A 14,497-nucleotide genomic window follows, 5' to 3' on the forward strand; every position below is an offset into this window, starting at 1 on the left:
GAGCGCGCGCACGCACGGGCCGCTGAGGAGTACCTGAGGGATCTGTGACGCTGCAGCTCCGACACCTAGGCGACCGAGCGAACGCGCCGCGTCCTCACGGGTCCGTCTTCACCGCCCCGGTAGTGTCCAGTGACGCGGTGAGGGGTTTGCAGGGACGCCCCCTCAGAGGTGGCCGGGGGCCGCACATCTTCCCCACTCCGGAGGCAGGTGAGTCCCCGCCCGAGGCTAGGGTCTTTTAACCTTAGGGTCCGGTGTGCGGTTGTGCGGCGTCCCGCGTTGCCTTTATCGACCCAGGTGCTGATCTTCTGCGCGGATTCCCTCGAGCTCGCTGGTCCCTCTCTGCGCGCATAGTGTTCGGGCAACAGTGTTCTGGAGGGCGTAGTGCCCTGAAGTTCGCGCCGCCTCCCCGCAGTAAGATATAGCTTTTTTCAAGTTAAGTGAAAAATATTGAGCTCCTGCTTTGTGGGAAATGAGCCCCTCCCTTCCTGGAGTTCACAGTCTAACTTTTTCTCTAAGTCTTCCGTGAATGTTGACACTTTTGTCCGTTCTTTTTTGGAAACTGGATGGTCTTTAAACCATCTTGACCTTTAAATTATGCCAAACCTGCATTTCTAAAGAAAGCGTGGCAGCTGAATGGGAGACACTGGTTATTTCAGTCAGTCTCAGCTGGTAAAATAACTTAACGAGGTTTTCGTTTAAAATTAGTGCTGCCGGGCTTCCCTGGTGGCGCAGTGGTTGAGAATCTGCCTGCCAATGCAGGGGACACAGGTTTGAGCCCTGGTCTGGGAAGATCCCACATGCCACAGAGCAACTGGGCCCGTGAGCCACAATTACTGAGCCTGCGCGTCTGGAGCCTGTGCTCCGCAACAAGAGAGGCCGCGACAGTGAGAGGCCAGCGCACCGCGATGAAGAGTGGCCCCCGCTTGCCACAACTAGAGAGAGCCCTCGCACAGAAATGAAGACCCAACACAGCCATAAATAAATAAATTAAAAAAAAAAAAAAAAAAAAATTAGTGCTGCCCAGGAAAATTGTTGTGCTCGCTGAAACCTTGTTTCATGTGGATATTAAGAGGAAGATGTGATGAATAGCATATGTGTAATGAAATGAAAGAAATATCTATATTAGAAAACATTGGTGTAACTTCTGGTTACACTGGTAATTGAATGCCAAGTGGTATCTTTCAGTTTTTCTCTTCAGTTTTGGAGGGTTTGCTATTGTGTGAAAGAAATAGAACCTTACTTTCCAACTTGATCTGTCAATAGCATTTATCATAGCTTAATGGCTCGCAGCTTATTTCCTGGTTTTCCTGTATGTCACTGGTTGCCCCTTCTCAGTGTTCTTTGCAAGTTCTTTTTCACCTCTGACCTCTTAACCTTGGTGTGCCTGTATTCTTCTGTCTACACTTAATCCGTTAGTGATCTAATTCATGAGTTGCATAGTTTCAAAATGCCACTTCTATGTCAAAAACTCCCAAATTTGTGTCTCGTCCTGAATTCCAAACTCCTGTGTCTAACTACTTTCTCGTTATTTCTCTTTAGAAAACTTGAGTTTCTAATATGCATCGTTTCCATTATTTTACAGTGTTTTCTACTGAGCAATTGTATGTAGAAGTAAAACACCACACCCGTTGGTACAGATAATATGACCTGTAATTTCTCCAGTTCTAAGATGTTCATTATGGATGCTGGGATTATGAGATTTCAGATGGTAGAGTAGTGAGGAGTATGGACTGGTTAGATGAAGACTGGTGTGATAAATTGGCCAGGAGGACATAGAGCAAGGATTTTAGGATGTGGCATTCTGCTAGGCTCTGGGGATTCAGAAATTAATAATACACAACTGCTGCCTTTTTAGAGCCCCCAGTTTAGCAGGGAACACAGATATGTAAACCCATAATGACAACATGGTGTGACCTGGTTAGTAATAGGTAACAAGTTAGTAACTCTGGGCTGCCACAGTTTCACAAAGGAGGTGCTGTCTGAATGAGGACAAATGGATGTTTCTGCCAGGCAGCTAGGGTAAGAGGAGGTAGAACCACTTTGCAGTGTTGCAGGTAGTGTTTTGGGTTGACATTCAACAATTTGCAAACGTACATGTGTTAAGTCCCTGATTTTTTTAAAACTAAGGCTTTGGAATTGCATTGTCATGTGGCTATTACATATAAATTAATAAAAAAATTAAATAAAATTAGTGCACAAGGGTTCCCTTTTCTCTGTATCCTCACCAACACTTGTTATTTGTTGTCTTCTTGATAACAGCCATTCGTACAGGTGTGAGGTGGTGTCTCCTTGTGGTTTTGATTTGCATTTCCTTGATGATTAGTGATATTGCGCATCTTTTCATGTGTCTTTTGGCCATCTGTACATCTTCTTTTGAAAAATTTCAATTCAGGTCCTCTGTCCATTTTGTAATTGAGTTGTTTGGGTTTGTTTTTTTGATGTTGAGTTATATGAGTTCTTTATATATTTTGGATATTAACCCCTTATTGGATATATTGTTTGCAAATATCTTCTCCCATTTAGTAAGCTTCCTTTGTGTTGTTGATGGTTTCCTTTGCTGTGCAAAAGCTTTTTAGTTGATGTAGTCTCATTTGTTTGTTTTTGTTTCCCTTGCATGAGGAGGCTTAACCAAAAAATATTGCTAAGCACTGTTGGTGAGATTGTAAATTGGTGCAGCCACTATGGAAAACAGTATGGAGTTTCTTTAAAAAATTAAAAATAGAACTGCCATATGATCCAGCAATTTCACTTCTGGGCATTTACCCAAAGAAAACAGAAAAACCAATTCAAAAAGATATATGCCCTCCAATGTTCATTGCAGCATTATTTACAGTAGCCAAGATATAAAAGCAACCTAAAGATCCACTGATAGACTAATGGGTAAGGAAGATGTGGCATATGAATATTACTCAGACATAAAAAAAAAGAAATCTTGCCATTTTTGTCAACATGGATAGATCTAGAGAGTGTTATGCTAAGTGCAGTAAGTCAGAGAAAGACAAATACCACATGCTCTCAATTATATATGGAATGTAAAAACGTAAAACAAATGAAACAGACTTATAGATAACAGAGAATAAACAGGTGGTGCCAGAAGGGAAGGGATAGAGGAGTGGATGAAATAGGTGTAGGGGATTAAGATGTACAGACCTACAGTTATATAATAAATAAGCCATGGGGATGTAATATACAGCATTAGGAATGTGGTCAATAATATTGTAATACCTTTGTATGGAGACAGATGGTTACTAGACTCATCATGATGATCACTTCATAATGTATGGAAATATCAAATCACTTTGTAGTATACCTGAAACTAACATATGTCAACTCTATGTCAATAAAAATTAATTTAAAAATACAGTTTCTCAGTCACACTGGCTACATTTCAAGTGCTCAATAGCCACATGTGATAGAATAGCAGACATTTTCATTATCGCAGAAAGTTCTCTTGCATGGCTGCCAGAACTTAATGGAAGCAAGACGTCATCTAGAGCAGGAGCAGCTGCAGCATATCTTTGTGGAGGCATTTCTTTTGCCCCTGGGTACCTTATTGAGTGCATTGAATCATCTAGAGCAGGAGCAGCTGCAGCATATCTTTGTGGAGGCATTTCTTTTGCCCCTGGGTACCTTATTGAGTGCATTGAATCATCTAGAGCAGGAGCAGCTGCAGCATATCTTTGTGGAGGCATTTCTTTTGCCCATGGGTACCCTATGGAGTGCATCGCTGTCTGTGATACTGACTACACAGGAAGAGTCCTGTGCGAGGCAAGAAAGAAACCCAATTCTTGTCTTAACCATTGCTGATTTATTCTGGAAGAACTCACATTAACAGTTTTGGTGTGCAAAGTTTACAAACAGTGCATTGTCCTAGATCTTGAATGAAACTTAGCATCTGCAGCCCCGCATCCTCAGGAGGGCATAGAAAAGCATAGTCATCGCCTGAGTGACACCGAACAACATTTGTCTTCTGCTCTCTACTGTTCTGGAATACCTATGTCCCGCCACATTCTAAATAGGTGGAAGAGCATGTGCCACTTGTTGAAGCTTGAAGTAGAATGGTAGGTTCAGACCCTACCAATAATGGGGGTTAGGAGAGAAAGGAGCTCAGTTGGAGTGTCTGTATATTTTAATGTGTGCAACAGGTCCATATTCGTATGTGCTTTTTATGAATCATCATAATATATGTTTTATTTGGATATATGTGCACTCTCTGATGTTATCTCTATTATGAGTTCTTAAATGTCTAGCTGCTTTTATACTTTATAATATTTTCAGTTTGGATTAAATGAAAATGCTTTTTGTAAGTCAAATTTTATGATTTTTGTCATTCCTAAGGAAGGAGAGAGAGTTGTCACTGGAGAATAGCCTAAGGGTGCTTTAAATGTGTTGGTGGGTGGAGAAAATAATGGGTATTAATTTTATTATTTGGTCAATTCACTACTCAGCTTAACAAAGAATATTACCAGCCCCTTCCCGGAGATAATGTGTTGACACACAAACACACTCATTCTTGTGTGTATAGGTGTATTTTGCGATTATAAAAAGTCACGAGTTATTAATAATAAATCAATTAATGTTTTCTCTTATCCCCTACTAACTAGAAATTATGAAAACTTGTCTCATGTCACTGCTAATGGCTTTACATGTAAAAAATACTGCTGTATAAGCACAGACATACCTATATTTTCTCCTAAATGTCCCAAGACAGATATAATTATGCCCACTGTTTAAAAAAATTAAGATATATGAAAAGACTCTGAAATGGATCAATTTATGATTACTAAGAGGTGGGGAAGAATGGGTAACAGCTAGACTTCGGATAGTAAGTAGAAGTATGGGGCAGGGACAGGAGAGTAGGGGGAAAAAAAGCAATTGAGTATGAAGAACTAACACCTTGAAATGAAGGTTAAAGGGGAGGAAAAAAAAATCTCAGCAAACGTTCTTTTGCATTATACACCTTTACTTTAGCTAGCTTACTTGCTATTGCTCAAATATGTCCTTCAGTATTCTGCCATTTTCACTGTGTGCTTTTTCTTACCTGGAATCTCAGCCTCCATTTATGCCTATTAAAATCCATTCCACCAGGCCCTCTCCAAATGCTTTGGCCTATATGAAGCCTTTCTTCCCCGCCCTCCACTTTTAAAAACTACTACAAAAAATTACAAACATAAACAAAATGAAGAGACAGTATAATTTTCTCAGTCCATCATCCAACTTCAACAATTGTTAACATTTTGGCAGTCTTTTAAAATATATCTCCCTGTTTCCTCCCTCCCCCAGCATGGTCAAACATACAGAAAATCTGTACAGCGAATATCCTTGAGAGTAGTCTGAGTTCAGTCAGGAGAGACAACTATACAGGTTATTTGAACATTTAATATGATGAATTGTTAACTAGAACAAGGAGGGATGGTTAACTGTTAGAAGAAGTAAAAGAGCTCTGCGTCTAAGGATCCCAGAAGTAGCAGTTGTGAAAGAGCAGCACCTACTATTGATACTAGGATGAGGAAGAAAGACTGGGAGAGGGCCCTTCTTCCCAAAGCTCGGATGCAGGCCTCTTCAAAAAGGGCATACCTACCATGGCCACAGGGCCTGAGGCCACAGCTGCACCTGTCTCCTCATCAGTGCTCTTGGGGCTTCACACTAATTAATAATAATAATAGAGAACTGGAATCCAGAAGGGAAGTGTTTCTCTGCTGCTGTAGTGACCTGATAGGGCCCTCTCTAAAGCTGGTGAAGGCGAAGTGTTTAGAGGGTCTAGTTCCATGCTCATAAAGCAGGGCAAAGAAAGGTAGATTTAATGCTGAGAGATAGTAAATTGATAACTGGCACACCTATATAGTACTTAGCGCCTAATTTCTATAATTGTTAAGCATTTTGCTTTATTTACTTTATCGTGTATCTGCACACCTGTCGATCCACATGAATTCTTTTTTGATTCTTCAGCCTGATCGCTCTTTGTTTTTTTTAAAGATGGATTTTTAAAAAATTGTTACATTTATTTATTTATGGCTGCGTTGGGTCTTCGTTGCTGTGCGCGGGCTTTCTCTAGTTGCAGTGAGCCGGGGCTACTCTTCGTTGTGGTTCGTGGGCTTCTCATTACGATGGCTTCTCTTTGTTGCAGAGCATGGGCTCTAGGCGCGAAGGCTCAGTAGTTGTGGCTCACGGGCTCTAAAGCGCAGGCTCAGTAGTTATGGCGCACGGACTTAGTTGCTCCGCGGCATGTGGGATCTTCCTGGACCAGGGCTCGAACCCGTGTCCCCTGCATTGGCAGGTGGATTCTTAACCACTGCGCCACCAGGGAATTCCCTGCTCTTTGTTTTAAATTTTGAGTTTAAAAATTACCCACAAAACTAATCTGTGGTGGGGAAAAAAAAAAAAAAATCACTAACAATGGTTCCTTCTAGAGCAGCGGTCCTCAATCTTTTTGGCACCAGGGACCGGTTTCGTGGAAGACAGTTTTTCCACGGACGGGGGTGGTCATAGTATGGTTCACGCGGTAATGCGAGTGATGGGGAGAGGCAGATGAAGCTTCGCTTGCTCGCCTGCCGCTCACCTCCTGCTGTGTGGCCCAGTTCCTAACAGGCCAGTACCCGTCCTCGGCCCCGGGGGTTGGGCACCCGTGCTCCAGAGGTGGGAGTTGGGGTGGGGATTGACTGGGAATGAGCATGAAAGAACTTTTTGGCTGACAGTCATGGTGTATATCTTGATAGGAGTTTGCATTACAGAGGTATAAACTTTTGTAAAAATCTGCAAATGATATAAGATTTGTGCATTTCATATTTGTGAATTTTTTCTAAAAACATCTCTAAAAATTATTAAGCTCTAGTTAATGATAGTGTTTAGGGGTGAAACATACTTATGCCTGCAACTTTCTTTGAAATGCATTAAAAATATAAGATGGATTAATGATGTATAGGATGGTTAGTCCATAAAAAATCAAAATATAGATAAAGCAAATATAGTAATGTGAGAAAATACCATATAGTAAAATGTTAATTGTAGAATTTTTGTGGTGTTCATTGTACATTGCTTTCAACTTTTCTGTATCAGTTATTAGACTGAAATTTCCTTGAGTTCAGAGACTGTGTCTTACACATCTGTAAATGCCTCATGGAACACAACATATTTTCCTCACGATGGCAATGAGCAGAATGCCTTTAAAATTGCCATTGTGGAGTTGGAAGACTAATCTTGGCTTAATGAACCTAAGCAGTTTCAAACTTTTCTAGCTAAACAGAAATTTTGTAAATGCAAATTATATTGGAAAATGATTGGAAGAAGTTGTGAAATACTGAACATATCAGAAATTTCCCAGATGTAATTTGACACTTTAATAAAAATTTATATATTATCAATTTTTTGGTAAATAGCTTATTATTAACTTGTTTACCAAATCATTTAGCAAAATTATCAGGCTTACGCTATATATAGAATTAAGAACAGTTTAGATTATAAAATGTATATTTAAAATTATCTTTTGTTCCAATATGATATATTTATAGTCTAGTATGCTTGGTTTGCCTGGGGAATATGGTTGGCTCCATCTAAATGGAACAAACGAGAACTGTAGATGGAGGCCCAGAGAATGGGCATATATTACTCTTACTGGTTTCATAACCTTTCTGGAGGCCTTAGAATTTATGTTGCAAAGTGTTCATTGTAAAGATAGGAAGTTGCAGACGGTCCCCAAAAGTTGGGATTGACTGGGTAAGGATGGCCCTCTACAGCATTGCTTCTAAATCTAAGGCCTTTGCTCCTTTTTAGTTGAACATTTCAGTGCCTTAGTTCCTAAGTCTAGTTTTGTAATACCCACCCATATTTGATCAAGTTTAATTTGAAAGAATTGTGGCACATAAGGAATTTACTTATATGTTCAATTTAATTTATAGCCCCTGGAAATGAATCAAGTTTTCATGACTTAGAGCTGGGATTTGTCATGTGATGTCTTCCTTGGTCTGTCTAGTTCATATAAGAAGGACTCAAAATTAAGGGAGGTGTTATTTTTCTAGGCCCTCATAAATTTAATCATATTGTTTTACATTTAACTGAAAGCATATATATGTATGCATATACATATATGTAGTGAACATTTATAATATTACATACATAATTTAATCCTGAGGTAGAATGAGTAGATATTATCCTCATTTTACAGTTTAGGAAACTCAGTTTCAAAGGTTGTGACTTGTCTGAGGTCTTCTTGCCATGTTTAGAAAACTAAGATCTTACTAATATTAAAAAAAACGCAAAACCCTACATATTCCATCACCTACTTAAAAATTAACATCTAAAATATATCATGTTTACACAGTTGTAAAGGTTGTAATTTCCAGTGTATTATAAATGTTGAATTTTTAACCAGAACTGTTATATCATTCTTCAAAAGATATACAGAGTAATCTAAATATTCATCTGTCATCATCTATTTAAAAAATAGGTAGCTCTCTCTTTGACAGTCAAAAGTTGAGTTTTCTGTACATCCTTAATGTCAAACTTCCATCACACTCTCCTGACATAATTTTATCTTACTTTATTATATTTTAATGCTAAAATGTCTTTTCATGATCCCAGTGTCATCATACTTCTTGATCAAAAATATAAATATAAATTGAAACTAATTTTTTGTTTTTTTCAATCTGCCACTTATGGCTTTAAGTGTAATAAACTTTATCATTACAATTCTTAGTAGCATACAGTTTATCAAAACAAATGTTATAAATTTTAGATAATTATTAAATATTAAAAGTAAAATTTTAATGGAAATGTATCTGTTAATGGATGGGACTTTTTCTGCTCTGATTAGTTTATATATATGTGGATGAGTATTAGTTAGAATGAGACTGGATTGAGTTTCAAATTTATTTGTATTTTCCAGAGTTATAGATGTATGTGCTTAGAAACCATATTCACATAAATAAGAAGGTGGGAGTTCTTTGGACTCCTTCCATGTCATTTGCAAAACAACATCACATGGTAGCCTATATCAGAACTGGTTTTCAATGATGTGTTAACCGGTTAACTCATTCAAGCTGTTATTCAGTTTGGCTGAAAGCAAACAATTGAAAACCACCTGACTTGCAAAAGGATTTACTACCTGTTAGTCTTTCAGAGCTTTATTAAGATTTTGCCTCTCTCATTTAGAGTTACCTTAATTCAATATGTTCTGAAAGTGTTAGGAAAAATTGAGATATTATTTCAGTATCCCCTTCCTAAAACAATATTTTAAATCATATGCTTTTATCTTTTCACCTGCTTTAAATATGTTTTTGTCAGCATCTTGAGGTGGCTTATTTGCTGATTGAATTTTCAGTTTTGGATAAAATACTGCCATATAATCTAATTGTGAAACCAGTCAGTCAAATAAGGTTGACTTAGTTTTCAGAAAAAGTATGACTTCATTTTTAAATTAAATTAATGCAGTAACATTCGATTTTGAGGAATATCATTAAAAAACTTAGAAATAAATTATGGAATGCATTTGAAAGAGAGGTTACTAAAACAAAGTCAAGATTAAAATAATGCAGTGATAATAAAATATAAATGTTTAAAATATGAAAATCATAATGCTGTTTCTCATTGCTTCATTTATAATAAAGTGATATAAAGTGGGCTTAAAACGATAAGTGATTTATGAAGTAAGGAGTATGATAAAAGGAATGGTATTCCTTCAGTAAACTTCTTACAATTCACAAACTTTTCCTATGTATTTAATGAAGGAAGAAAGTGATTTGCTAAAGGTGAGTTGGCACAGATGTAGAGGACAAACGTATGGACACCAAGGGGGGAAAGTGTGTGGGGGGGGATGGGTGGTGGTGGTGGTGGGATGAATTGGGAGATTGGGATTGACATATATACATCAATATGTATAAAATTGATAACTAATAACCTGCTGTATAAAAAAATAAAATTCAAAAAAAAAGTGAGTTGGTCTGGTAAATAGCAGATAATTTTACATTTGTTAATAGAAAGTAGAAAATAACGTTTTCTGAGATCAAGCTTGACCATAATTGGAATAAATGATTTCATTATGCAATTTGCTGGAAAAAAAAATGTGGCTTGCATTAAATTCTTTACTAAACATTGGGCATAGAGTGCCTGGATGGATTTAGTGGGATAGCACACAGCATGCTCCCTCTGGCTCTCCCCATTTCCCCCCTCTCTTTCTGAGGAGCAAAACAACATCTCCTTTTCTCATATAGAGTAGGTGTGCATTTTTCCCAAAATCTGATTTCTTGGAGTCTTATCTTTCACCTTGAACACTTATTTAAAATTTCTATAATTCTACTAAATGAATTCTTCTCACTGCTAAGAGAAAAAGGTTTTTCCCTGTTGTTGTTCTTAAAATCTCATGATTTCTGTCCTTGATTTACAGAGAATTTTAGAAGGAAGAGCTTTCAAAACCAGAATTCTCACTGCAGTCTTATAGCAGGATAGGACATTCCCATACTCCAGGAAGGCTACAAACATATGCCCCCGTCCCCACTCCCAGATGCGCACAATCAAAGCTGCCTGTTTGGTAGTTCATGGGCCTTGTTCTCCTTAGAGTGAATTCCCCTTGTTAATCAGATGAAGGAATGCATCGGTACTGATTAGTTTATAAGCTACATTTCACAGGTAATATAATACGTTGGAAGAGAGGATTTTTGGGCAGGTGGGAGTATCAGCACGTTTCCAGTTATACTAATAATAAGGTTGTCTGTCTTCTCTGCCTTGGAGAAGCATCTCTGGTAATAACGTGTCTAGTGGCACGATTTGTCATTGCAATTTCATTGTCAGTTTGAATCTCCAGGTGGTTTCTGAATTCGCTGTAAACATTCATTTTGTTAAGTCAACAATCAATAGAGCATTGAACTGTTAAGCTAGATTTGGAGATGTTCTTAACATTTTTTCCCCAGCTCAGCATTTTTAAGGTAATGTTTAATTCAAATTACAGAAAATACTTGAAATACCATTCTAACAACTTCCGACAGAGCTATTAAAGGAGCGTTCAGTTTCAAATTCCTAAAATTGAATGTTGGCTCTTTACACTGCTGGTGTTTTGGAGCTTACAAGATTTTATACTTTTACAGTATGAAATTATTTAACCTCCTGTTAATTTTATCTATAGCGTATATAAAATTGGTATGCATCTAGTTAAAAATCATTCATTTTGATGTTTTCTTTAATGAAATACAATTAAGCTTTAAGGCTTTTTTATGTAACAGTTTTGTAATCTGATTCCCTTTCATTGAAACTAGCAAAGTAATATTTGGAGAGTAATCTGATGTGCCCTTACTGTTGGTTTAGGTATCTGCTCATTTAGAAATATGTGCTTTACATAGCATCCATGTAATTAATAAACAGCATGTTAGATAATAGTGTGATTAAAAACAGCATCATTTAAGATGCGAGGTTAAGACATGAAATAAGTCAGAGACCAAATTATTACAAATATTATTATTATTATTTTTTTACTGTGGTAAGGTACACATAACATAAAATTTACTATCTTAACCATTTTTAAGTGCACAGTTCAGTGGTATTAAATATCGTCATATTGTTGTGCAGTCATCACCATCATCCCCATAACAATTTTCATCTTGTAAAACTGAAACTCTACACCTATTAAATAACTCAACATTCTCCCTTCCCCCCAGTCCCTGGCAACCACCATTACAATTTCTGTCTTTATGATTTTGACTACTCTAAATAACCTCATGTAAGTGGAATCATACAGTATTTGTCTTTTTGAGACTGGTTTATTTCATTCAGCATAATGTCCTCAAGTTTCAACCATGTTGTAACGTATTGCAGAAGTAACTTTTTTAAGGCAGAATAATATTGCATTGTATGTATATGCCATATGCCTCATTTTGCTTATCCATTCATCAGTATATGGACACTTGGGTTACTTCCCTGTTTCATCTATTGCAAATAATGCTGCTATGAACACGGGTGTACAAATATCCCTTTGAGACCCAGCTTTCAATTCTTTTAGGTATATACCCAGAAGTGGAGTTCCTGGATCATATGGTAACTCTATTTTTAATTTTTTGAGGAACTGCCATATTGCTTTCCGTTAGCAGCTGCACCATTTTTACATTCCCACCAACATTGCACATGCTTCCGATTTTTCAATATCCTTGCCAACACTTGTTATTTTCTGTTATTATTTATTTATTTTGTAGTAGCCATTCTAATGGGTATGGAGTGGTATCTCCTTGTAGTTTTGATTAGCATTTCCTGAATGATTAGTGATTTGAACATCTTTTCATGTGCTTATTGGCCACATATATCTCTTCTTTAGAGAAATGTCTACTAAAGTCCTTTGCCCATTTTTGAATCCAGTGGTTTGGTTTTTTGATGTTGAGTTCTAGAAGTTCTCTATATATTCTGTATCTTAATCCCTTACTGGATATATGATTTGAGAATATTTTCTCCAGTGGTGTGAGTTGCCTTTTTACTCAGTGGATCTCTGGATAGTGAGCTTTTTTGTTTTTTTAAGGAGTAGTATTTTAAATAACTGTTTCAGATAATTGTGTTTCAGATAATATTTTTGATACTAAATCAAAGCTACACTAGTGGTAGTTTCTCAAAGGTTATTTGCAAAATGTAACCTGAAACAATATCATTGAATATTTCCTATTCTGTTACATTAAAATCCGTAAGCCTATCCTGCACATTGAGTGGATCTTGTATTACTGCATGACTTTTTAAGTAATGCATTGTTTTACTAAGGATAGCGTCCTTTGATGCACAAGATTTTAAAATTTCATGAAGTTCAATTTGTCTATTTTTTCTTTTGTTACCTGTGCCACTGGTGTCATATCCAAGAAATCATTGCCAAATCCAGTGTCGTGAAGCTTTTGTCCTACGTTTTTTCTAAGAGTTTTATTGTTTTGGGTCTTAGATTTAGGTCCTTGATCCATTTGGAGTTTTTATATATGGTTTTATGTAAGGGTCCAATTTCATTCTTCTGCATGTGGATATCATGTTTTCCCAGCACCGCTTGTTGAAAAGACTGTCCTTTTTCCCACTGAATGGTCTTGGCACACTTGTCAAAAATTTGACCATACATGTGAGGGTTTATTTCTGAGATTTCTGTTCTATTCCATTGGTCTATTTAGCTGTCTTTATGCTAGTACTGCACTGTTTGAATTACTCTACTTTTGTAATAAGTTTTGATATTAAGAACTGTGAGCCCTCCAGTTTTGTTTTGTTTTGTTTTGTTTTTTCAATTATTTTGGCTATTTGGGGTCCCTAGAGATTCCATTTAAATTTTTTTCAAACTTTTTATTTTATTATTTTTAAATTAATTTTATTTATTTATCTATCCATTTATTGGCTGCGTTGGGTCTTCATTGCTGTGCACGGGCTTTCTCTAGTTGTGACGAGCGGGGACTACTCTTTGTTGTGGTGCGCGGGCTTCTCATTGCGGTAGCTTCTCTTGTTGCGGAGCATGGGCTCTAGAGCGCAGGCTCAGTAGTTGTGGCGCCTGTGCTTAATTGCTCAGTGGCATGTGGGATCTTCCCCGACCAGGGATCAAACCCATGTCCCCTGCACTGGCAGAAGGATTTTTAACCATTGTGCCACCAGGAAGTCCCTCCATTTAAATTTTAAGATGAGTTTTTCTATTTCTGCAGTATATGTTGTTGGGATTTTGATAGGGATTGTGTTGAATCTGTAGACTGCTTTGTGTAGTATTGACATTTTAACTATATTAAATCTTCCAATCCATGACCATGAGATGTGTTTCCATTTATCTGTCTTCTTTCATTTCTTTCAGCATTGTTTTTTCATTGAACATGTCTTTCACTTTCTTGGTTAATTCCTAAGTATTTTATTCTTTTTGATGCTATTGTAAATGGAATTGATTTTGTAATTTCCTTTTCAGATTCTTCAATTTTGATGTATAGAAATGCAACTAATTTTTGTCTGTTGACTTCGTATCCTGCTACTTTGCTGAATTCATTTATTAGTTCTGACAGTTTTCTTTTGTGGAGTCTTTAGGGTTTTCTCCATATAAGATCATATTTGCAAACAGATCATCTTATTTCTTCCTTTCCAATTTGGATGCCTTTTATTTCTTTTTCATACCTAATTGCTCTGGCTAGAACTTCTTCTGCCTGCCTGCTCAGGTCTGCCTTTGAATCCACCTAGTGAATTTTTCCTTGCTGTTATTGTACTTTTCAGCATCATAACTTCTTTTTGGTTTATTTTAGGTGTCTGTCTCTTTATTGATATTTCCATTTTGTTGGCACATTGTTTTCTTGTCTTTGTCTACATTTTTCTTTTGTTCTTTAAACATGTTTAAGACAGTTGTTTTAAAGTCGTCTAGTATATCTACCATTACATCTTTCAGGGATGGTTTCTCTTGATTTATCTTTTTTTGCTTTGAATGGCCCATACTTTCCTCTTTCTTTGTATGCCTTGTGACTTTTCGTTGAACACTGGACATTTGAATCTAATAATGTGGTAACTCTGGAAATCAGATTGTCTGCATTCCGCAGGA

At 37.1% G+C, this 14,497-nt stretch overlaps 1 protein-coding gene across 1 annotated transcript in view; it reads left to right on the plus strand.

The window, feature by feature from the left end:
- The window catches only part of LOC118906362 (WD repeat containing planar cell polarity effector), a 409,302-nt gene that overhangs the window by 441 nt on the left and 394,364 nt on the right, over window positions 1-14,497 (plus strand). Inside the window, exon 2 of the mRNA XM_036873828.1 lies at window positions 153-207. Within this exon, the coding sequence (XP_036729723.1) occupies window positions 153-207 (55 nt within the window). The remainder of the gene's footprint in view (window positions 1-152; window positions 208-14,497) is intronic.

The sequence above is a fragment of the Balaenoptera musculus genome, chromosome 13 (assembly GCF_009873245.2).
Source record: "Balaenoptera musculus isolate JJ_BM4_2016_0621 chromosome 13, mBalMus1.pri.v3, whole genome shotgun sequence".
In the NCBI taxonomy this organism is placed as follows: domain Eukaryota; kingdom Metazoa; phylum Chordata; class Mammalia; order Artiodactyla; family Balaenopteridae; genus Balaenoptera; species Balaenoptera musculus.